Here is a 23,986-nt window from a genome sequence, read left to right on the forward strand (position 1 = left end):
AATGCATTGAAATGCTATTAATCCGTTCCAGCCCGCCAAAAACCACACCAATTTTTTTTTAAATATACAGTATATATAAAAATATCTCGCGCTTTATATTTCACCTGTATGCAGCATACAAGTTGGCAGGATGGCCTGGACTGGAGGTACGCACACTTGACTCTAAAGTCTAAACTGTCCAGCCTGGGTTTGAATCCCGACCCAGCTATAACCTGTCATGGGTGAATCACAGGCAGGGTGATTCATCAATGTGTGTACCGCTAAACTGGGCGCCCCGTTTGCGTCCCATTAGTTGTTGGATGTTAAGGATCTCACCGCGTTTTCCACAAAGAGAAGGCGAGCTATCGCCGGCACTCTGAACAAGTTGTGGCCTGGCATGCTCTTCTCCTCTGCCGTTATATACGTCCTCCTCGGCATCTTTTTCCAGAAGAGCCCTGTCTCGTCACAGTTGAAGATTTGCTGGGGGATGTATCGTTCGGCTTCTATCAGTTCGGCAAAAGTTATAATAAAATCTTCAGCTGCCTTCACATCCGCCTCACCAAGTCGACAACACGCACACCTCGCTCATGTTTTTCGACGATTGCGTGTTTTATATCCAAGCACATCATCCTCTTCTTCTTCTCAGTTATAATAAAATCTTCAGCTGCCTTCACATCCGCCTCACCAAGTCGACAACACGCACACCTCGCTCATGTTTTTCGACGATTGCGTGTTTTATATCCAAGCACATCATCCTCTTCTTCTTCTCAGTACCGTGTTTTCCACAAAGAGAAGGCGAGCTATCGCCGGCACTCTGAACAAGTTGTGGCCTGGCATGCTCTTCTCCTCTGCCGTTATATACGTCCTCCTCGGCATCTTTTTCCAGAAGAGCCCTGTCTCGTCACAGTTGAAGATTTGCTGGGGGATGTATCGTTCGGCTTCTATCAGTTCGGCAAAAGTTATAATAAAATCTTCAGCTGCCTTCACATCCGCCTCACCAAGTCGACAACACGCACACCTCGCTCATGTTTTTCGACGATTGCGTGTTTTATATACAAGCACATCATCCTCTTCTTCTTCTCAGTTATAATAAAATCTTCAGCTGCCTTCACATCCGCCTCACCAAGTCGACAACACGCACACCTCGCTCATGTTTTTTGACGATTGCGTGTTTTATATCCAAGCACATCATCCTCTTCTTCTTCTCAGTTATAATAAAATCTTCAGCTGCCTTCACATCCGCCTCACCAAGTCGACAACACGCACACCTCGCTCATGTTTTTCGACGATTGCGTGTTTTATATCCAAGCACATCATCCTCTTCTTCTTCTCAGTACCGTGTTTTCCACAAAGAGAAGGCGAGCTATCGCCGGCACTCTGAACAAGTTGTGGCCTGGCATGCTCTTCTCCTCTGCCGTTATATACGTCCTCCTCGGCATCTTTTTCCAGAAGAGCCCTGTCTCGTCACAGTTGAAGATTTGCTGGGGGATGTATCGTTCGGCTTCTATCAGTTCGGCAAAAGTTATAATAAAATCTTCAGCTGCCTTCACATCCGCCTCACCAAGTCGACAAGACGCACACCTCGCTCATGTTGTTCGACGATTGCGTGTTTTATAGCCAAGCTCATCATCCTCTTCTTCTTCTCAGCACTGCACTTGGCACTCACTTTCTTAGGCCCCATGGTTAAAACTAAGAAATTTTCCAAAATAACCAAAATGCGAAAACAAAAATGCAGCGATATACGGCAGAGATACTGTACTTGCACGGCAAGATAACCACGTGACCAGAACCCACCTGGTGGCGGCTGGCGTAAACTCAAAATAACCAACATGCGAAAACAAAAATGCAGCGATATACGGCAGAGATACTGTACTTGCACGGCAAGATAACCACGTGACCAGAACCCACCTGGTGGCGGCTGGCGTAAACTCAAAATAACCAACATGCGAAAACAAAAATGCAGCGATATACGGCAGAGATACTGTACTTGCACGGCAAGATAACCACGTGACCGGGTGGCGAAAGCTCGTAACTCAGATCTCGGCTCGCATCTCAAAGCAATAAACCGCCCGAGCGACGGCTCGTATCTCGAAAAACTCGTAAGTTGGGGCACTCGTAAGTCAAGGTTCCACTGTATATATATGTATATATATATATATATATATATATATATATATATATATATATATATATATATATATATACATATATATATATATATATATATATATATATGTATATATATATATATGTATATTTGTATGTATATATGTATATAAATATTGTTGCGGATCTCGGGCTCATGGACATACTGAGGGAGGGTTAAGCCCTGCTCCCCCTCGAGCTCCGAGTCCACGAGGCCGCCACCCACACCACACTCGTGGGGGGGCGGATTGCTAAGCAATTCCAGCCGCCGAGCCCGCAGCTACGCGTGGAAGGGTTAACGGTCACAACCCGAGTACCTTCGACACACGCAGCCGTGAGAACGGGGACTGAACCTCGCATGAGTCACGCTGGTATTTAACGCCCGAGCGATTGTGCGTCGCGTAATTCGTGCCGCGAATCACCATTGACCCCGATCGAGCGGTTTTAATTCGTGCAATGTTAGGCCAATGGTGAAAGGACGAAGACGGCCAGGTTGGAAACAAACCACAGGATTTATTACAATATTCACAGGAAAAGGACACAGCGAAGAATCTTAACGGCCTTACCTACGTTCCCAGACAAGGGCCCTCAGATTCGTTCGGGGAAGGGAAGGAAGAGGGGAATAAGCACAAAGCGCCGCCGCTTGGTGCAGTTTGCCTGGACAGGCTCGTTTGGTGGATACCACCAAGGATCGCTCCAACCCCAGGACACTACAGCCGGGGATGTTCGCGGCAGGGGCGTTGATCACAGTCGTGCACGTAGCAGGAACCAGAGGAGCGAGGCAGAGCACACGTATATTCAGGGAGTCCAGGCAGAGAGAGCGTCGGGACAGAGAAAGCGTTCAGAGTCCGAGCCAGAGAATCCAGAGAGAGAGAGAGCGGGGGTCCGGGCCGGGTTTTATAGCCCCCCCGGAGCCCCACTCGAATGTTCCACGGGCCTCCATTGTCCGCCTGGGGTCACGTGTCGTGACAGACCCTTATAGGTCAGCCTTGGCCACTCCCTTCAGCTCCCATTGACTGCTCGCTGCTCTCCGGCCACGCCCTCCAGCTCCTCCCTCGGGCCTGCAAGACTTGTCCTAGGCCCATGACCAGGCACTTTAGGCTTCAATGAGGCCTACCATTACTCTACCTGCCTCAACGCATACTTACACAGGGAAGGAGACTATACTTCACATTTAATAAGAAATAACTAACTGAGCGGCACTACATGTTGTGGTGTAACTAACTATGGGGGGGTTGCCTTTATTTACAAAACCGCAACAATGTATGTATGTATGTATATATATATTGTTGCGGATATGAGGCCTGTATTTTTTTTATTGTGTTGTATTGTGGTAAATTGGTGATGATTATCGTTTATTCTGCGCCCCCCTGCCTCCGGAGCTGTGTAAAGGTGAAAGGGCATCCCATAATTAGTCCACAAGCATACACGTCAGCCAAGTAATAGAATACCCCTGTTGATAGTTATCTCTTATTCTGTGTTTTAGGGTAAGGCTGTGTCTCCCATTAATTGAAGTACTCCATTGCACCAGTGAAAGAGAATAGATCCCCTTTCATTCCCATCCCCAAAATCCCCATTTCCTTCACATCCCCTTTCGTCATTGCCGAGCCTCGATTCCCAATTACCTCCCCTCCAAAACCACCATTGAACATGTGCTCGAATCGGAGAAGAAAGGCGTGCCCGCCCGTCGTCATCAAGGGCGGAGCCAGAGGGTCGCGCGACCAACCAGGGCCGAGGTGAGCACCCCGATGGGCGTGGCCAAAAGGCCGGCGGCTTAATCGCCGGAGGCGCTATAAAAGGCGCACACGCAAGTGAGTCGTGAGTCGGTTGCCAGTAGAGGGTCGTCAAAAGAAAGAGAGTCGTGAAGAGTCAGTCAGTAGAGTGGTCAGTTGGTTGCGTTGGTTGCGGTGAGGAGTCGGTGGTGGTGGTCAGTTGGTTGCGTTGGTTGCGGTGAGGAGTCGGTGGTAGAGTGAGTGGACCAAGAAAGAGTTGAGGGTTGGACCAGACGAGTCGGCCAAGGCCTGGCAAAGCACGCGGCGTCCACAGCAGCCACAACAGCAGCTTGGGGGCCTGAACGGCGGTTTGAGCAAGGCCGTGAAGGAACGGCGGCGGCTAAACGCGCAAGTTGTGCTGCAGGACCCCCTTGGACCTCCCTCTCCCTCCAGCCATCCACCTCCTGCCATTCCATCCTTCTTGTGTACGTGAGTTTGTTCTGTGTGTCTTGTCCCTGGGGTTAATTAAGCTTGTATAAGTTAATAATTGCACTGTGTCTCTGATTCTTCTGTATATTATTTTATTATCTTTCCTTCTCCTTGGTTACTTTGAGCATGTAAATAGTAGGAATAAATTTAGTAGTATTTCCAACCTTTTTGTCTTCTTCTTCTTCACATCCGTGTCGCCTTTGTCTTTTCCCTATTGAATAGCTGCGGTGCGATCCGGCCAACGTTTGGGTTCTAATCGGGGAGTAACTGTTCGGTCGCGGTTGGACCATCCGCTCGGCCCATCATAACATCTAAACCGCGATCAGTAACAATTGGTGTCTGCGAGTGAGATTCGGGGCCCGAACCAAATTTTTAAAACATCTAAAAAAAAAATTTGGTCAAAATTTGGAGCGGCCGAAATTTGTTTTGTTTTACAAAACCTGAACTTTGAAATCGCGCCATGGCTGGTCAAGGCGATCGGATGCAGGTGGGTGAGCTAGAGGAGGGGTTAGGAGTAACCCAGGATCAGAGGGACGAAGTAGAGGAGAACAATGAGGAGGTGGTTGAGGAGGTATCAGGCGCACAAAATGGCGCCCTCGCGCACATGGTTATTGTGGCGCCAAATCTAGCCGCGCCCGTGACCGTAGCAGCACCGATGAATTTGGACCTCTTTATGATACAAATAAGGGCGCTCATGGTCCAGACAAGTGAAGACCTGAGGAATGACTTGGGGAACCGGATGGATGCTCAGGGTGAGCGATTGGAGGGCCAAATGGGGGTAATGGGAAGCCAAATGGGGGTAATGAGGGACGAAGCGAGGGGTACCGGTGAGGGATTAAAACATGGGTTAACGGGGGTGGAAAATAGAATGGCTGCCCAGGAGAATCAGTTAGAGGGGGTGAAAAATGGGTTAATGGGGTTAGAAAATAGGATGGAGGACAAATTGCGGGAGATAGGGGAGCAATCCACCCGAGAAATTAAAGAAATGGGAGAGCAGATAGAGGAGGTAAAAATCGGGGTAGAAACCAAATTGGATGCTCAGAGGGATGAATTGGGACAGATGAGGGTGGCATCTACAAAGGAGATGGAGGAGATGAAAGAGGAGATACGACGAGGTGTGAGTGAGGAGGTTTCGGGGCTACGCGAGGAGGTAAAGCGAGGTGAGAAGCGTATGGAGAAAGAGGTGAGGAATAATACGGCTAGGTTACAGGGGGGCATAGAGGGTCTGACGAAGGGAGTAGAGCAGCTGACAGTGGGACAAAGGGAACTAGCGGACCAAGTGGAAAAGAACACTGCAATCATCGGGGGTTTAAAAGCGACACAAAAGGACATTAAAAATGAATTAATAGCGACACAAAAGGAATGTCAAATGGTACATGAGGGATTGACGAAGAGGTTGGAAGAGGTGACAGAAGTAATGGAGACGAAGGACCGGGAGGTAAGGACGCACATAGAAATGGTTAAAGTAGCGATGGAGGAAGAAATAGAGGGGGCGCACCGGGAGCTGAAGGAGGTAAAGGAAAAATTAGAGGAGGTGGAAGAGGGGGTGAGTGAAATTAAGAAGAGACGGAGGGAAACTAAGAGGGAGATAAAGGAGGAAGTCATGGAATATGTACAAGGTCTGTGTTCAAATCATGATGAGGTGCTCACTAACCAAATAAAAAGTTTGCAGGTGGCAGAGGAGGTGCGACGACGAGGTACGGAGGTGAGTGGCAATGTATATGATGTGAGGGGAGAGTCAGTCGGCTTGGGGGGTGGTGTAGACCCGGGTGTTCGTGAGGGACCAATGGTAAGATGTATGACTGGTCCGGAGTGGATGGACAGGGGAGGTGTGCAAGGAGGGGTGGCTATGGGGAGTGAGGGGGTTGCTGGTGAGCAAGGATGTGGGGGTATGGCGTGGGTAGCGGGTTGCGGAGGGGCGACCCAGGCATCGACACCAGGAGGGGTAGTGTTTGGAGGGACGGGGGCCGCGCGGGAGCCCCCCGGGAATAGCGTACTGTGGGAGCCCGAACGGGTTGGTCCCGCGTTGATCCCGCAAGGAGTGACGCGCGGGGTCCGACCTTCCGGCGCCCACAAGGTCCCACTCGCGCCGTGTGACGGCAAGAGTGATTTGAGGGCGTACCTGGCGCAGTTTGAGTACGTGTGTAAAGGCAACGGTTGGAATCCGGACGAAGGTGGAGTACACCTGGTGGGGGCACTGCGCGGTGCGGCGGCGGAGGTGCTGACGGCTTTACCACCGGGTGCTCTCACCCTGCCAGCTCTCCGTGCGGCATTAATTAATCGGTTCGGCATTGAACAGCAAAGCGAGCTTGTTAAAGCCCAACTTGCGCAGCGAAAACGCAAGCCCCAGGAGACCATCGGGGAACTTGCTCACGATATTCCCCGAGCGGTCGGGATTGCACACGCGGACATGGCAGCGAGTTCCCAGGAAAGCCTGGCGCTGGATCACTTTATTCAGGCCCTTCCGGATCTGGAGCTCAGGCAACAGCTCGCCATGTGGCGCCCGCAAACCATGAGTCAGGCGGCCGACGCTGCAGCCCGTTGGGAAGCAGCGAGGCCCCTGGCCCGGGGAGGCGAGCGCCACGCAGTGGCGGTGCGTCAGATGGGGCCCGCCCCCGACGGGGGCCCTGACCTGGAGAGCATGGTCCGGAGGTTAGTGGATCGGCGCCTGGCGGGACCTGGACCACGGCAGGCGGCCCCAGCGGTGGCACCCGGTAGTCCCCGACAGAGTACCCCAATTCGGACATACAGGGGGGGGGGGGGAATTTGGAATACCGGAGGCAAGCACCTTACCAGGTGAGGTGCTATAATTGTGCTCGGATGTGTCACCGTGCATGGGAGTGTCGAGCTCCGCGCCGGGACGTTTCCCGCCAACCGATGCCCTCAACTCCGCCCCGTATAGATCGGCCTAGCCGACCTCAGACACCCCCCCGCCAGGGCCCGGGAAACTAGAACGTGCCGGGCATGCAGGGCGGTGTTCGGCAGTAGGGGATGGGGAGAAGCCCTGGCCTCGTTGACGCGACAGGTCATTCATTGTGGCCGAATTGGGACGGGTAGTTTGACAATTCGGTGCAAAATTGCCGGCGTGGGGGTAGACGCCGTGGTGGTGACGGGAGCCAGCGCCACGATCATCAGCCCCGTGGTCCTTAATTCGAGTGCAGACGGCTGGGGTAAAATCCAGCGTCTGGAAAATCATAGTTTGCAGTTGGCTACCGGGGCAACGGCTCCGATCATAGGGCGTGGTTTTGTGACCCTCAAGTTGGGATCGGTAAAGCAAGAGATAGAGGTTTGGGTGGCAGAGGTGTGCGACCCATGCTTAATAGGGTTGGATTTGTTGACTGCCAGCGGTTGTAAAATCGACTTGAGTCGGGGGATCCTGCGATGGGGAGTGGAAGAGCTACCATTGGAGGGGGTGAGCACGGCCGAGAGGGTGGAGCTGGAGGCTCCTGAGGCCGTGACCATCCCTCCGGGGGCCGAGGCCATAGTGCCGGCCCGATGGTCAGCTCGCCCGACATGGCAGGAATCCTGCGGCCTGGTCGAACCGGTGGCAGCGCTATCCATACCTGGTTTAATCGTGGGCCGTACCCTTGTAAAAACGGACGGGCCGGTGGTGGCCGTCCGAGTAATTAATATTAGCACAGAACCACGCACTATAGTGAGGGGCACGAAGGTAGCTGGCTGCACCCCAGTTAGAGAAGTCGCGTCAGTGAGGGGCGAGAACGTCCAGCCGAGCCGGCCCCAGGGGGAGCCTTCAATAAGTTCTAGGAATTGGCCCGATCCCATTTGCGAGATGGTAAATCGTAGTAGTGTAGAGTTGGGAGGTACCCAGAGGGAGGCCTTACACAAACTGGTTGGGTCCCATTTGGACCTCTTCTCCTTGTCCACCGAGGATATTGGACGTACGGGCCTGGTGAAACATCAGATCCACACCGGTGAGGCCCGGCCTATTCGTCAGGCCGCCCGACGGCTCCCTTGGAGCAAGAGGGCGGAAACTGACGAGCAGGTTGAAAAAATGCTCGACGCAGGTGTGATCGAGCCCTCGGGAAGTCCTTGGATGTCACCTGTTGTGCTGGTCAAAAAGAAGGATGGGACCACGCGGTTCTGCGTGGACTATCGCCAGCTAAACAACGTGACACTCAAGGACTCATATCCCCTGCCAAGGATTGATGACACCCTCGATGCCGTTGCGGGCTCAAATTGGTTCTCAACTTTGGACCTCAAGAGTGGGTATTGGCAGGTGGAGATGGATAGGGCAGGGAAGGAGAAAACGGCATTTTCCACAGGTAAGGGACTGTATCAGTTTACTGTGATGCCGTTTGGTTTGTGTAACGCCCCCGCCACCTTTGAGAGATTGATGGAACATGTACTAGGCGGCATACCATGGCAATCATGCCTGGTGTACCTGGATGACGTCCGAGTACATGCCAAAACGTTCCCCCATGCAGTAGCTAATTTGGACCAGGTGTTTGGGTGCCTCAGACAGGCAGGGTTGAAGCTGAACCCGAGTAAGTGCACTTTGTTTGCAAGAGAGGTGGCCTATCTAGGTCACGTGATCGGCCGCGAGGGGGAAAAACGGACCCAGACAAAATTAAAGCGGTAGAGGAGTGGCCCGCACCACGTACCATCAAGGAGGTGCGGGGATTTTTGGGACTCTGCTCCTACTACCGGCGCTTTGTGGCGAAATTTGCGGAGTTGGCCCGTCCCCTCCACCGGCTTACGGAGAAGGGGACGCGATTTAATTGGACACGGGAGTGCCACGAGGCCTTCCAAAAATTGAAGGGGTGTCTAACATCCGCACCCCTTCTAGCTTACCCCACTAGCAACGGGGCATTTACCCTGGACACGGATGCGAGCCAGGAAGGATTGGGCGCAGTTTTGTCTCAGACACAGGAGGGCGTGGAGACACAGGAGAGTGATTGGTTACTATAGTCGGGCCTTAAGTAGGCCCGAGCGAAATTATTGCGTCACTCGCAAAGAGTTATTGGTTATGCTGGCTGCCATGAACCATTTCCACCCGTACCTGTACGGGCAGAAATTTTTGGTTAGAACTGACCATTCCTCCTTGCAATGGCTCCTTCGGTTCAAGGAACCGGAGGGCCAAATTGCAAGGTGGTTGGAAAAGTTGCAGCAGTACGATTTTGATGTGGCCCATAGGGCCGGGAAGGCCCATGGTAATGCGGACGCACTCTCTCGGCGTCCTTGTCTGGGGGAAAACTGCAAATTTTGTGCGAGACACGAGGAGAGGGAGCAATTGGGCGATTCTGCCCCGATTCTCGTCGTCCGGGCAACCCGGGTGAGAGGGCCAATTTTGCCACTAACCGCGGACGAGGAATTTGGAGATTTGGCATGGAGCACGGCCCAGCAGGAGGATCCTGTCCTGGGGCCGGTGTTCAATTGGGTCAAAGACCAAAGGGGGAAGAGGTCACCCCCCTCGGGGCGCAAACAAAGGCGTATTGGGCTCAGTGGCAGACCCTGGAATTGAAAGGCAACATCTTGTATCGCAAGTGGGTGGAGGTTCCCTCTGATAGAACTTCCTGGCTGGTGATAGTCCCTGACAAATTCAAGAACGTCATATTGCAACAGGTGCATGGTACCCGCTCCGGCGGCCATTTGGGCAGGACAAAGACAATATCTCGGGTCCGCCGGAGGTTCTATTGGGTGAATATGGGGCACGACATACAGGACTGGTGTCGGAGATGCGACGCCTGTTCTGCCAAAAAGGGACCAGCACGGAGGATGAGGGCCCCCCTTCAATTACATCAGGTGGGGGCCCCCTTGAGCGGGTGGCTATAGATATTCTAGGACCGCTGCCCCGCACCCGCCAAGGTAATAAGTATATCCTCGTTGTAATGGACTATTTCACCAAGTGGCCGGAGGCCTATGCCCTCCCCAACAAAGAAGCAGGGGTGGTAGCACAGGCCTTCGTAGAAGGATTTGTATGTCGGCACGGGATTCCACAGGAGCTGCACACCGATCAGGGTCGAAATTTTGAAAGTCAATTGCTAAAAGATGTGTGCAGACTCCTGTCAATTCGGAAAACCAGGACCACGCCCTTGCGGCCACAATCTGACGGGATGGTGGAAAGGTTCAATCGAACATTGATCCAACAACTGGCATTGTTCACCACCACCCGTCAGGATGACTGGGACGAACATCTCCCGTACCTGTTGATGGCCTACCGAACTAGCCAGCACGGGGCCACCGCATGCAGTCCAGCGTTGCTTATGTATGGGCGGGAGTTACGGGCTCCCGCCGACTTGCTATGCGGTCCCGTGCCAGACACCACGGACACACCGCCGAGGGAGGGTTACGCACGTCACCTGGAGGAAGGCATGGAGCGGGTCCATGCCTTCGCCCGCCGCCAGCTCCATCTGGCGGGGGCCAAGATGAAGCGCAGGTACGACGACCGGAGCCAGGGGAGTCAATACGCTCCGGGGATGAAGATTTGGTTCTTTAATCCCCGGAGGCGGAAGGGAAGGTGCCCAAAACTCACCTCCCCCTGGCAAGGCCCAGGAGTCGTCCTGTCGCAAATCTGTGACGTGGTCATTAAGATCAAAATGGGGCCACGGATACCCCCTTGGATCGTCCATGCCGACCGGATAAGACCTTATGCCGGCGAGCAGGCGCCCTCGTGGATCGCCTCGGCTCTAGATGCCGAGGCAGGACCCAGTACCTCTTGCGACGGGGGCTCGTAGCGTCAGAGGACTGGGGGGATGGTAGTGAGAGATGCCCCGCTGTGGTGGGATGGCAACGCTGTCATCCCTCACAGAAGGGTGGGGCAAATGCGCTATAGTTTATGGGGTTGATGGCAGTGAAAACTAGCCCGGGTGGGTTAGGTTATATTGATAGGGATCTAGCGAAGATGACATTAGGTAACGTTAAGGTTAGTTAGTGACTGATACCTGTAGTGGGGACGCAGGTAGTTTAGTGTGGATGATAATGACGTGGGAGCGCAATAGTTTAAAGGGACGACTGGGAAGCGCAAGTTTCAGAGGGGAGTAGTTAGCTGAGATGATGCCGTGTGTTTGAAGATTGAACAGGTGTGATTGAACAGGTGTGATTGCACAGGTGTGCAACTGAACAGGTGGATGGAGCAGTGTATGAGTGAGTAAAGGTGATTGTGTATTGTGCTGTCGCAATGGTCCAGGAAGAGGAGGAGGGTGCAGGTGGCACCAGGTATGATTGCACAGGTGTGCAACAACAGGGGTATGTGGCTGTGTGGAATAAATGGTAGTGTGGAATAAATGGAGTATTGGAATGGATGGTCGTGGAGTGAGTATGGTGGAAATTGTGGAGTGGAGTGGATGGTGCGAAGGTGTGAATGGGGGAAGAGTGGACCCCCATCACGGATACCCGGGGCGGGTAGTGTAAGTGTTAGGTAGAGGGTACAGGTAAATTGTGGTTGGATATTGGCATCTGTGGTGCGGGTGACAGAATGGTATTTGGATGGGTGCATTAGTGTTGTGGAAATGGCTGGGCGTGTAGCCAGTTAGTGTGTGTAGTTGGTTTGGGCACTCCACCACTGTGAGGATGTCAGCCAGGTGAGGCCGCAGGTGGGCTCTGGGAGCCGGTAGTAGTTGTTGTGGATGGGGCCCGAGGATCCGGAGGACGGACCCGGGTAGCCCAGTGCCGGAGGGCACCGAGTGGGGTGACAGAGCCAGGAGGGGCTTCCCCCAGTTAGTTAGGTTAGGGTGAGGAGCTAGGTAAGCTCGGGTGGCAACTGCAGTGGTGGAGGTGTGCAGGTGGGTAGACCTGCTGGGAGAGCTACACGTCGCAGCCCAGAAATTGTGCGAGGGCACCGGGAGATGAATCGGGGGAGTGAGACCCCAAATTGAGAAGCACCACAGTTTGGTCAATGGGAATTGGTTTTTAGAACCCATAGTGTAAGTTGGCCAATGGATTGGCAGGGAGAGACCCCGGGTAGTGTAAAGTGTGTTAATGTCATTTAGAAAGTAGTTAGGATGAAGTCTCCTCGCACCATCTGCATCCACTCACCTGAGGTGACAGGTACTCCACACCATGCCAGGTTGTTTGATTATTTTTTATGATGCAAATGTTTGGATTGTGAGACGCATCATGACGTGGGTGTGACATTGTGCTTTGATGTTCCATCTCTGCCTCCTTATGAGGATTGATGATGAATTTGGTGATGGCAAATTTTGAAGTAGAGGGATTGTGGCGACGAATTTGGTATAGGGGAAATAAGGGGAAGACGTGACGGTAGCGACGGATTGGTAATGTGTAGATTTTTGTACATATGGGGTAAGGGCAAGGGTAGGGTAGGTGACAGGGGGGTGACGTACGGTAGGGACGAGCTTTCTCACTTCGCCCTCCGTACGCATTTCGCCTTGCATTGCCTTATTGATGTGTACCCTTGTGACCTTACCCCTCGCTCAATTGTCCCCTTTTGTCTCCCACATGACCTGTGCGCCATTGGGTGCCGAGGGGAGCGTGCGTGAGTCCTCCATTGTGCGCCCGGAATTCCCAGAACCAGCTGTCTGCATCGATGCACCACATTATGGACCACAGGTCTGTGGCCGAGCACCACTTATGGACCCCATGGGTTGGGGCATGGCCCCTCTGCTGGAACCGGCCATGAGGGCCCGAAATCTTGCTGGCGGACCTTGGCCACAGGGCACCGATGCCCCACAGGTGAACCACACTAGTCGGCCCTGTGGGCCATGAATAAAATAAATAAAAAGGACACATTGGGTGCAAGTTTTAATACAAATAGGCCGCCAGTAAGCAAAGCAAAAGAATGACAACATCTGGAAGACCAAATAATAATAACCAGCAGAGGGAGCCGAAGAGCAAGAGATCACCTGCAGGGTTAGGGGTTGTTGATTTATTTTTTTATTGTTGAACATTCATGAACAGTGATGACTGTGCACTGATTGGTGCTTGAGGGTGCTTTGGTGCGTTTTTGGGTGCTTTAATGGTGCATTGATGCAGAGCAGACTGTCTCCCCCCCAGAAAGAACAATCACAGGTCCTGGGTTAGTTTTGTAAATAAAAATAGCGCCATTGTAAATAATGCTTCCCACCGTCAGTGTATAGTTTGAAGACCATTCCGCAATTCGGTTAACTGTGGGCGTAAGTCTGTTAGGCAGGGTGCAATGGAGCAGCGGGACACATTTATTTATGTTTTAAAACTGTCGCACTCAGGGTCAGGTTAAAAGTAGAGGGAACTACACCTACGTGTCACACTAAATAAAAGTTGTAGGCCCGGGACGTGCCTAAGAGGAGGAGGGTGCAGTGTTGCGGATATGAGGCCTGTATTTTTTTTATTGTGTTGTATTGTGGTAAATTGGTGATGATTATTGTTTATTCTGCGCCCCCCTGCCTCCGGAGCTGTGTAAAGGTGAAAGGGCATCCCATAATTAGTCCACAAGCATACACGTCAGCCAAGTAATAGAATACCCCTGTTGATAGTTATCTCTTATTCTGTGTTTTAGGGTAAGGCTGTGTCTCCCATTAATTGAAGTACTCCATTGCACCAGTGAAAGAGAATAGATCCCCTTTCATTCCCATCCCCAAAATCCCCATTTCCTTCACATCCCCTTTCGTCATTGCCGAGCCTCGATTCCCAATTACCTCCCCTCCAAAACCACCATTGAACATGTGCTCGAATCGGAGAAGAAAGGCGTGCCCGCCCGTCGTCATCAAGGGCGGAGCCAGAGGGTCGCGCGACCAACCAGGGCCGAGGTGAGCACCCCGATGGGCGTGGCCAAAAGGCCGGCGGCTTAATCGCCGGAGGCGCTATAAAAGGCGCGCACGCAAGTGAGTCGTGAGTCGGTTGCCAGTAGAGGGTCGTCAAAAGAAAGAGAGTCGTGAAGAGTCAGTCAGTAGAGTCGGTGGTCAGTTGGTTGCGGTGAGGAGTCGGTGGTGGTGGTCAGTTGGTTGCGTTGGTTGCGGTGAGGAGTCGGTGGTAAAGAGTGAGTGGACCAAGAAAGAGTTGAGGGTTGGACCAGACGAGTCGGACAAGGCCTGGCAAAGCACGCGATGTCCACAGCAGCCACAACAGCAGCTTGGGGGCCTGAACGGCGGTTTGAGCAAGGCCGTGAAGGAACGGCGGCGGCTAAACGCGCAAGTTGTGCTGCAGGACCCCCTTGGACCTCCCTCTCCCTCCAGCCATCCACCTCCTGCCATTCCATCCTTCTTGTGTACGTGAGTTTGTTCTGTTTGTTCTGTCCTGGGTATTTAATTAAGTCTGTAGGTAAGCTAGTATTTGCACTGTGTCACCTGCGTCTTATGTGTTGTAAATAAACTTGATTGCTCCTTTTTGCTTGTGTGTGTACAATAAATCCAATTACTCTTCTGTCCGTCTTCTCGTTTTATTCCTTTTCTTCTTTGCATTCATCGTTTTAGTCTTTTCCCTCATTGAGCAGCCGCGGTGCGATCCGGCCAACGTTTGGGTGAAATCGGGGATCCTGTAACGGTCGCGGTTGGACCATCCGCTCGGCCCATCATACCATCTAAACCGCGATCAGTAACAATATATATATATATATATATATATATATATATATATATATATATATATATATTCAGTCGGACCCCAACATTTGCAGGGGATATGTTCCTGGAAATTGCCACGAATGTCAAATCCAGGATTTATGCGGGCATTGTTTGAGGCGGGGGGGGGGGGGGGGGATTTACTGGTATGTTTAGCAACATTCCTTGGTGGATTTACTGGTATGTTTAGGGTCATTGTCATGTTGCAAGGTCCATCTTCGGTTGAGCTTCAACTTTCCGACAGATGGCCTCACATTATCCTCAAGCACCCTCTGGCAAAATGAAGAATTCATAGTGGATTATATGATGGTGAGCTGCCCAGGCCCTGATGCAGCAAAGCTGCCCCAAACCATAATATTTCCACCACCATGCTTTACAGTTGGTATCAGGTTCTTGTGGTCAAATGCTGTCTTTGGTTTTTGCCAAACATGTCTTCTGGTACTGTGGCCAAATAGCTCTACCTTTGACTCATCTGTCCAGAGCACATTGTTCCAGAAGTGCTGGTCTTTGCCTAGGTGTTCATTGGCAAACTTTAGTCTTGCCCTGATGTTCTTTCTGGACAGCAAAGGTTTCCTCCTGGCACAAATCCCATGTGGATCAAATTTGTGCAGCCTCTTTCTCATGGTAGGCTTGTGCACTTTGACATCAACAGTGGCAAGAGCTACCTGTAGGTCCCGTGATGACATTCTGGGGTTCTTCGAGACTTCTTTCAGCATCTTGCGGTCTGCTCTCGGGCTGAACTTGCTGGGGCGGCCTGGCCTGAACAAGTTGGCAGTTGTTTGGAATCTTCTCCACTTGTAGATGATCTTCCGGACAGTCGAATTATTGATTTCAAATTGTTTGGAGATCTTTTTAAATCCCTTCCCAGACTCGTAGGCATCTACAACCTTCTTTCTGAAGGCCTCAGAGAGCTCTTTTGATCTAGGCATGGTGACGCCACACACTTGAACAACAAAGAGAAAACCAAACTAAATGTCAGGTTTAAATAAGACAGGTTCCTCCAATATCCTCTCTGACGATGTTCTAATTATTTGCACCTGAGCTGGTGCACCTGATTCTAATTTTAGGTATTTGAAGTTGTGATAAATGTAGGGGTGTACTTACTTTTTCCACATGCAAAATTTGCATTTATGTTTATTTACATTATACAATGGACTACAAAATGTAAATGTTTCATGATATTTGTTATATTACAGGGTGTCTCAAAATACATGGAATCCATGTCACTGCTAATAATTCTGCCAATATAAATGTTCTTGTTCTTTTTTTTCAGATTTGAAGAGAGGAGACCATAACAACTAATAATTATCAATCAAAATGCCTTGGACAAAGGAGGAAAAAATATTTTGCGTCACTACTTATTTGGAGACGAAATCATTCAAAACGGTGCAAGCAAAATTTCGCAGGAATTTCAACTTCAACAACTATCCCCAGAAAAACCAAATTTATCGTTGGGCACACAAATTTCAAGCCACTGGATCAGTAAACAACCTCAACAAGAAGGCAGAAAGGCAGAAACAAGAAGTTTTCTGCCTCAAGAAGGCAGAAACACCCAGTTCTGGCAGGAAGATGACTGCAAGATCTCCTGACAATGTGAATGCGGTGAGACATTCTGTTGGAAGGAGCCCGAAAAAGTCCATCCGAAGATGTAGCCAAGAGCTGGGTCTTTCACGTGCGTCAGTGCAAAGAATCTTGATCAAGGATCTTCAGCTGTACCCATACAAGATCCAGATCAAGCATAAACTCACACCAGCTGACATGGCAAAACGTGTTGTGATGTGCCGGTGGTTCGAGAACAAGATCGAAGAGGATCCTGACTTTCTTGATGATGTTTGGTTCAGTGACGAAGCACACTTCTTGCTCTGTGGGCATGTCAATAGCAAGAACAATGTGTTCTGGGGCACACAAGCCCCAGATGAGGTGCTTCAGAGGCCCTTGCACTCTGTGAAATGCACGGCTTGGGTGGCCATCTCAAAACATGGCATAATCGGACCGTTTTCGTTTGAAGACGCAGACGAGGAGGCAGTCACTGTCACAAAGGAGCGTTACATTGTGGTGCTCAACATGTTCTGGAGGGGACTTGGGAGACGTCGTGGCGTGAATCGAGATGTGCAATGGTTCCAACAAGATGGGGCAACTCCACATACAGCCAACATCACGATGGAGTGGCTTGACCACCGATTCCCTGATCGGCTGATCAGCAGGCGCCGTGAACCCGAGTGGTCTCCGCATTCACCCGATCTGAACCCCCACATATTTTTTATCTCTGGGGGTTCTTGAAGGACGTGTGTGAGAATCGTCCTCAATCCATTTCTGAACTGAAAGTGGCCATCACCCAGAAGATTCGTGCCACCAGGAAGGAAGAGTGTGTCAGGGTGATTGACAACTTCGCTCGTCGGCTTCAAGTGTGTCTAAGGCGCAAAGGCGGTCATTTGGAACATGTGCTCTAATAAATGTATCCTTTGAGCTCGAGACCTCAAATCTTCAGTTTTTTAATTGTTATCATATCAGCTTCCAGGAAATGTAATCTTTTTTGGAGTTTCTTGTCTGAGTAATAAATTATTATCATGTTAATGGGTTCCATCTATTTTGAGGCACCCTGTATATCACCTTTATCTATCAATATTGCTGAAATGAAGATCAAATAGCTGTATGTTGAAAAAGTCAAAACTTTACATGGGGTGTACTTACTTTTTCACGTGACTGTGTATGTATATGTATATGTGTGTATATATATATATATATATATATATATATATATATATATATATATATATATATATATATATATATATATATATATATAATGTCTTCAGAAAGTATTTACACCCCTTGACTTTTTTCACATGTTGTGTTACAGCCTGAATTTAAAATGGAGAAAATTGAGATTTTTTTTGTCACGATCTACACATAATACCTGATAATGTCAAAATGGGGAAGTTTTTCTTTTTTTTGTAGAACTTTTTACAAAATAATTAAAAATAGGACTGCGGGTCATGAATCTCACCTAGATCAGCACCAAAGCAACTCCCACGAAACCCCTCCCCCCACCCCCCCAGATCCAATCTTGGGGTAGGGGGCGGGGGTGGGGGTGTCAAACATCCCCAACCGCTCCCCTCCCCCCTGTAAATCTTCTTAATAAGCACAGACTTTGATGTGGACAATACACCTTCCTTAGGCATCAGATGTGAAATCTATGGCCAAGTTTCATCAAAATTGTGTGTTTGGTTCAAGCGATGATAAGTGAAGTGTTTACAGACTCCATCACTGACTGACTGACTGACTGACTTGCCTATGGAGACAGCTCGATCGCACAAGCTCGCCGGACTAAAGTCCAGGTGAGCTAAAAATGAAATACAAAACTGTTTATTCGTGGATGGTACTTTGATGGCATATACTATATACATATATACATAAGATGGCATATATACATAAGGTCTGCAGATGGATTACCAGAGGTGAAACAAGATTGGCAAATCATTTTCCACAATACTCCCAAACAATAATTAGACACCAGAAAATAACTTACCACACTTTTCAGTTCTGCAAACAGCTGGGCCAATTCATGAGTCCTTGCTGTTAGATCATTTTGAAACTGTGAAAAAAGCGATAACAGGAACTCGCCAACACAATCTGCAAAATAAAGAAAAAGCACACACAAAATAACATGAAGGCACAACGTAAATAACCACATCCAAAACGAGAAGGAATATCAAAATTCTCTCTGGACATGTCTCATGCTTTTGATACAGTCTTGCATCCCACCTCACTTTCCAACCTCTTTGGCTATGGCATCCAAGGCATACTTCACATATGGTTTGCAAACTTCCTCTTCTCCCGTAGCCAACGTGTGACAGGAATAGGAGATTAAAGGATTCTGTTGAGTGCCAAAGCTGGAGTGCCTCAATGCAGTGTTGTGGCCCAGTACTATTCCTGATCTTCATCAATGATCTCTGTGACTTTCTGGAAGATCATCTATGTCTATTTGCTGATGACTCCACTCTGTGCCATGACTTCCCTCATCCTTCAGACAGGCAGGCTGCAGCCCCTTCACTCTCTTCAGACCTTCTGCAAGATATTTGTTTATAAAAATAAACAAACAAGACCTTGAAAAAAAACCAGCCACGAGTGGCCTGACAGTCATCTCCTGAGGTTGTAGTTCAGATTTCTGCTGATTTGGGGATTTCCCCCCTGGGAGCACCCCGATCCTAAATCAAGCTAGAGCAATGTGACTATGTGTCGCCAATATGCCTCCGCATTGTCCCACAACGGGTAAATGCCCTCGTTCATGGTCCTAAAAATAAACAAGTTTGATTTAAACCTCTTCAGCTGTTTTCAAGTATCACATTTTTACCAGACATGACAGGTTTCACATCGATCGGTGAAGCGGTTTCAGAGAAAGGATTTCTTTAAATATCGGCTTTCAAGCTAATATGGCTGCCATACCACATGACATATGACCTTGAAAAATGTACCTTCTGCATATGTATGGGTAGAGGATCACGTTTGTGAATTTTTGTGTTGTTCGGACAAGGTTCGTTTTTCTATCCAAGATGGCTGCCAAACCACGTGACCTACGACATCACCATTTCCAAACCATATGCAACAATGGTATTAGATGATATTTGTAAAATTTCGCATCGATAGGACAAGCGATTTCAGAGATATAATTATTTAATATTTTCCTTCAATCCAAACTGGCTGCCAAACCATGTGACCTATGATGTCAACAACAAACAACAACATGCATTTTAAGGCCATTTTCCCTGCGAGAGCCGGGGTTAGCCTTGCGGTCCCCCCATGACAATCTTCTCCATTTTGCCCTATTTTCTGCATCTCTCCTTGTTAACCCCCTTGCCCGCATTTCTTCTTTCACCATCTTTAGCCAAGTCTTTCTCGGTCTTCCCCGTCCTCTACTTCCTTCTACATTCATTTCCATCACTCTTCTCAGCCAGTCACTTTCATCCTTCCTCAACACATGACCAAACCATCTCAACCTGTTCCTCTTCACAGCATCAATCACAGGCTCTATTCCCATCATCTTTCGCAATTCATCATTTGTCTTCCTCAACTCGTTCAACTGTCAATCCCTGGTGTTGGCTTAGCGGCTAGGGTGCCAGCTTGGGATCCTAGGATCCTGGGTTCGAATCCCGGTCGATCGCTGAATTAACGCCAGGGGGGTTGACTCAGCCTGTCATCCTTCCGAGGTCGGCTAATTGAGTACCAGTTCACTGGTAATTCCTTGTTTGTCATAAAAGGCGACAAAAAGGGTTGGCGGCAGGAAGGGCATCCGGCCGTAAAACATTGCTTCAAAAAGGGGACCAACAAAAACAACAACAACCACTGTGCCCGAAAAAGGCCAACCCCCGCTTTGCGGGGAAACGTGGCCTCTAAAGGTGGTTAAAGGTAACTCAATTTGTGTTGACCTATGATGTCATAAATTTAATATTTCAATACAAATGGGTCATATATCATGTGCATGCAATTTCAGATTTTTAGGACAAGGAATTCGATTAAAACAGTTTTGGCTGGTATACCACTTCACCTATGATGTCATCATCATAGTTTTGTTCCCTATTGGGAGTACTTGATAATGTGCCAAGTTTCAAAAAATTTCCATTCAGCTGTTTCCGAGAATTAAAAAAAAAAATTATTTGCGTTTATCCAAAATGGCTGCCATACCATGTGACCTATGACGTCACAATTATCATAAAAACATTTCTGCATCGATGTCACTCCAACCTTGACAGTTTTGTTTCAATTGGACATGTGGTTGCTGAGGAAAAACGAGGTTTCGCCCGTACAGACGGACGGACGTACGGACAACCCAAAAACATAATGCCTCCGGCCACCTTCGGGGGCGCAGGCATAAAAAAAAATAAATCTAAGACTGAGCGATCCTGCAGACCATCGAGTAGAAGAACTGTATCGGATTTCAGAGCAGTCAGTTGGTGAACAAGGGACGAGTAAAGAACCATCTCTCGAGATCCCCCTCCCCGGACACACCATCACTCCATGATATGAAATTGAAACATCGATGCTCGGGGGTCGCTGTGCGGGGGCCGCTGCTTGTATTCATGTGTCACGTTTCAGAACAAACAACCAAGTAATAATAGAGGAGCAAAAATAGAAAGTTAATGGACAGAAGGATGGACGGATGACGGGACGGTCAGACATCCGGGCATCACAACCCATTTTATAAGTTAATCTCTTCGCGAATCGAGATGAGATGTCCTAAACATAGGGGCAATACCGCTGGGCATTCACCTGGAAGAATAAACAGTACACTGCACTGACTAAAGGTATTTTAAAACAATTTCAATGGTTGCGAGAAGACAGGGCAGCATGTAGAATCATACTAACATAATCATAAGACTTTAAACAATCAAACATATAATATACCTATTTTGGGGGGCAATGCCCCCCCAAACCCCCACCCTCTCACCCCATGTACCTCCTCAAACCCCAATTTTTTCCAATGCCTTGAACAAACATTTGTACATCACGAGTGATGAGTGATGAAGGTTTTTTTTTTTTTTTTTTTTTTTTTTTTGTATACAAGATCGAGGCTCGTGAAAGAGCGAACATTAATCACACAGAAAGACAAACCGACACATAAAACATATAACATAGGGAGCGGTAGACAAGATGGGGAGAGAGGGGGAAGGACACAAACACAACATTTGAGAGCAGGGACCGAGAGACATGGAGACATCGAGAGATCTGAGAGAGGGCGAGGGCTTTGGGGGGGGGGGGCGTGGGAAGGGGGCGGTGGGAGAGGTATAAAACATATGGACACTGCCAGGACTTCCAGGAAAGAAGTTGGAATTTCAAACAAGGTGGATCTGGGGTGAATTAGCGGGGGTAGAAAAGATCAAGGTTTTGGATGGGGGAAGATAAGAGATGGTGGTGAACAGCTGTTTTAAAGACCTGGAGGGAGGAGTGGGATTGAAGGGAGTGAGGGAGTTTGTTCCAGAGGCGGGAGAAAAGAGGAATGAAAGAGTGAAGGTGAGCAGAGAGCCGAGATTTCGGCAGTTTAACCATCAGAGGGTTGCTGGCAGATCTTGTGCGACATGGAGGAATATTTGGGGGACAGAGCACAGAGAGAGCTGGGGGTGCAAGGCCGGAGAGGAGTCGGTAGAAGACAGAAAGACCACCTACCTGCCTGCGGTGAGTGAGTGAAAGGCCCTCAGAGATAGCTTCATCGCGGGAGATTCCAATAATTCTGAAAGCTTTGGTTTCAACAGCATGAAGCCGAGCTAGGTGTGAGGCAGGAGCACCGGCCCATAGGGGAGAACAGTATTCCATTGAGCTGCGGATGAAAGCCTTGTATGTGGTGAGGAGCTCAGGTGTGCCGAGGAAGGACTTCGCACGACGGAGGATGCCCAGTCGGCGACTGGCTTTGGAGGCCAGCTTGGAAATGTGGTTTTCCCAAGAAAGATCATGGCAGATAGTGAGACCCAAAATCTTGAGCGACAGAACTTCTTGGAGAGGATTGTTGAGAAAGTAGATGGGAGGGTTGTCCAGTCGATCTTTTCGGAGAGACATAGTAAGAGTGTGAGATTTGTCAGGATTGAAAGACATGTTCCACTTGTTTGACCAGTCTGTGATTTTGTCCAGGTCTTCAGAGAGTGAGGAGGCAGCAGACTGCCGATCTGAGGGAAGAGGAATGGAGCGGCAGAGAGTGGAGTCATCAGCAAAGAGATAGAGAGGATTTTCGAGAGAGTCAAAGAGATCATTGATGAAGACCAGAAAAAACACGGGGCCCAGAACACTGCCTTGGGGAACTCCAGCCTGAACAGGAAGAGGAGATGAGAGAAACCCATTCAGGGCCACACGTTGACGACGACTAGAGAGGAAGTCCGCCAGCCATGCGTGGAGATTTCCATGGATACCAAAGGAGGAGAGTTTGGTGAGCAGAGCGGGGTGCCAGACCGTGTCGAAGGCACGTGATATGTCGAGGGAGACAGCTCTAATTTCCTGTTTGGCATTGAGGACCTCCATCCATTGTTGAGACAGCAGAAGCAGCATGTCCAGAGTAGAGTGACCTGGTCTGAAACCAAATTGATGATCAGAGATCAAGCCATTGGAGAAGAGGAAAGATTTCATATCCGAAGCAATGATGGATTCCATGACTTTGCTGATAATTGGGAGAAGGCTGATTGGTCTGTAGTTGCTAGGATCTGTTTTTGCACCTTTTTTGTGCAAAGCGGTGATGTTGGCTGATTTCCAAGCAGATGGCAGTTGACCTTGAGCAAAAGAGAGGGTGAAGAGAACAGAGAGAGGGTGAGATAGAGCAGCAGAGCAGGATTTTAGGACCCATGGGCTGATGCCGTCGGGTCCAGTTGCAGAATCAGAGTCGAGGGTTGACAGAAACTTTTCCACCTTGTCAGGAGGAAAGGACACGGAGTCCAGGAGCAGCAGGGTACGACTGGGTATGGTGGGTACAGAGAGGGATGGGTTTGGGACACAAGATTTAGAGGCAAACACAGAGTTGAGGCATTCAGCTTTTTCACGTGCGGAGTCAGCTGTGTAGCCGTTTGAGGTAAGGGAGGGGATGGAGGGGGAACAAACACCAGAAACGGATTTGACCAGACGCCACCAGGATTTGGAAGAGGGAGACAGATAAGAGAGTTCGGTCTTGAGAACGGAGAGATATTGTTTCCTGGCTCTCCTGAGGGTGGACACACACTTGTTTCGGGCTTTGTGAAAGGAAATGAGATTTCCTTCCGTTGGATTTGCTTTCCAGGAGACGAAGGCAAGTTGTTTCTGGGCAACAGCCTCACCACAAGATTCCGTGTACCATGGACGGGAGGAAGGGTATGACAACTGAAGACGAGATGGGATAAATCTGTGCATGAGAGAGAGCAATTTACTTTGGAAGAATTCCCAGGATGAGTTGATGTCAGAGGTGGTAGAGATGGGAGACCAGTCCAGATGATTGATGGCTGCTTGAAGACCGTGCCAGTTGGCCTGAGTGAAATGCCAGACTCGTCGACGCTGAGCAGGCTCCCTGAGGATGGTCAGAGAGATGTCCACTTTAACAAGGACATGATCAGATGATCCGATCGGAGCAGAAGAAGAGCAGCAGACATTTTCAGGGAAGTTAGTCATAACCAAGTCCAGAAGAGAAGATGTTCCGTTGAC

The 23,986-nt window shown here is 49.5% G+C and overlaps 1 protein-coding gene across 1 annotated transcript in view; it reads right to left on the reverse strand.

The window, feature by feature from the left end:
* The window catches only part of LRPPRC (leucine rich pentatricopeptide repeat containing), a 210,322-nt gene that overhangs the window by 97,547 nt on the left and 88,789 nt on the right, over nt 1–23,986 (reverse strand). Inside the window, exon 17 of the mRNA XM_068127929.2 lies at nt 18,369–18,472. Within this exon, the coding sequence (XP_067984030.2) occupies nt 18,369–18,472 (104 nt within the window). The remainder of the gene's footprint in view (nt 1–18,368; nt 18,473–23,986) is intronic.

Source organism: Myxine glutinosa, chromosome 9 (genome assembly GCF_964187855.1).
Source record: "Myxine glutinosa chromosome 9, kmMyxGlut1.1, whole genome shotgun sequence".
NCBI lineage: Eukaryota > Metazoa > Chordata > Myxini > Myxiniformes > Myxinidae > Myxine > Myxine glutinosa.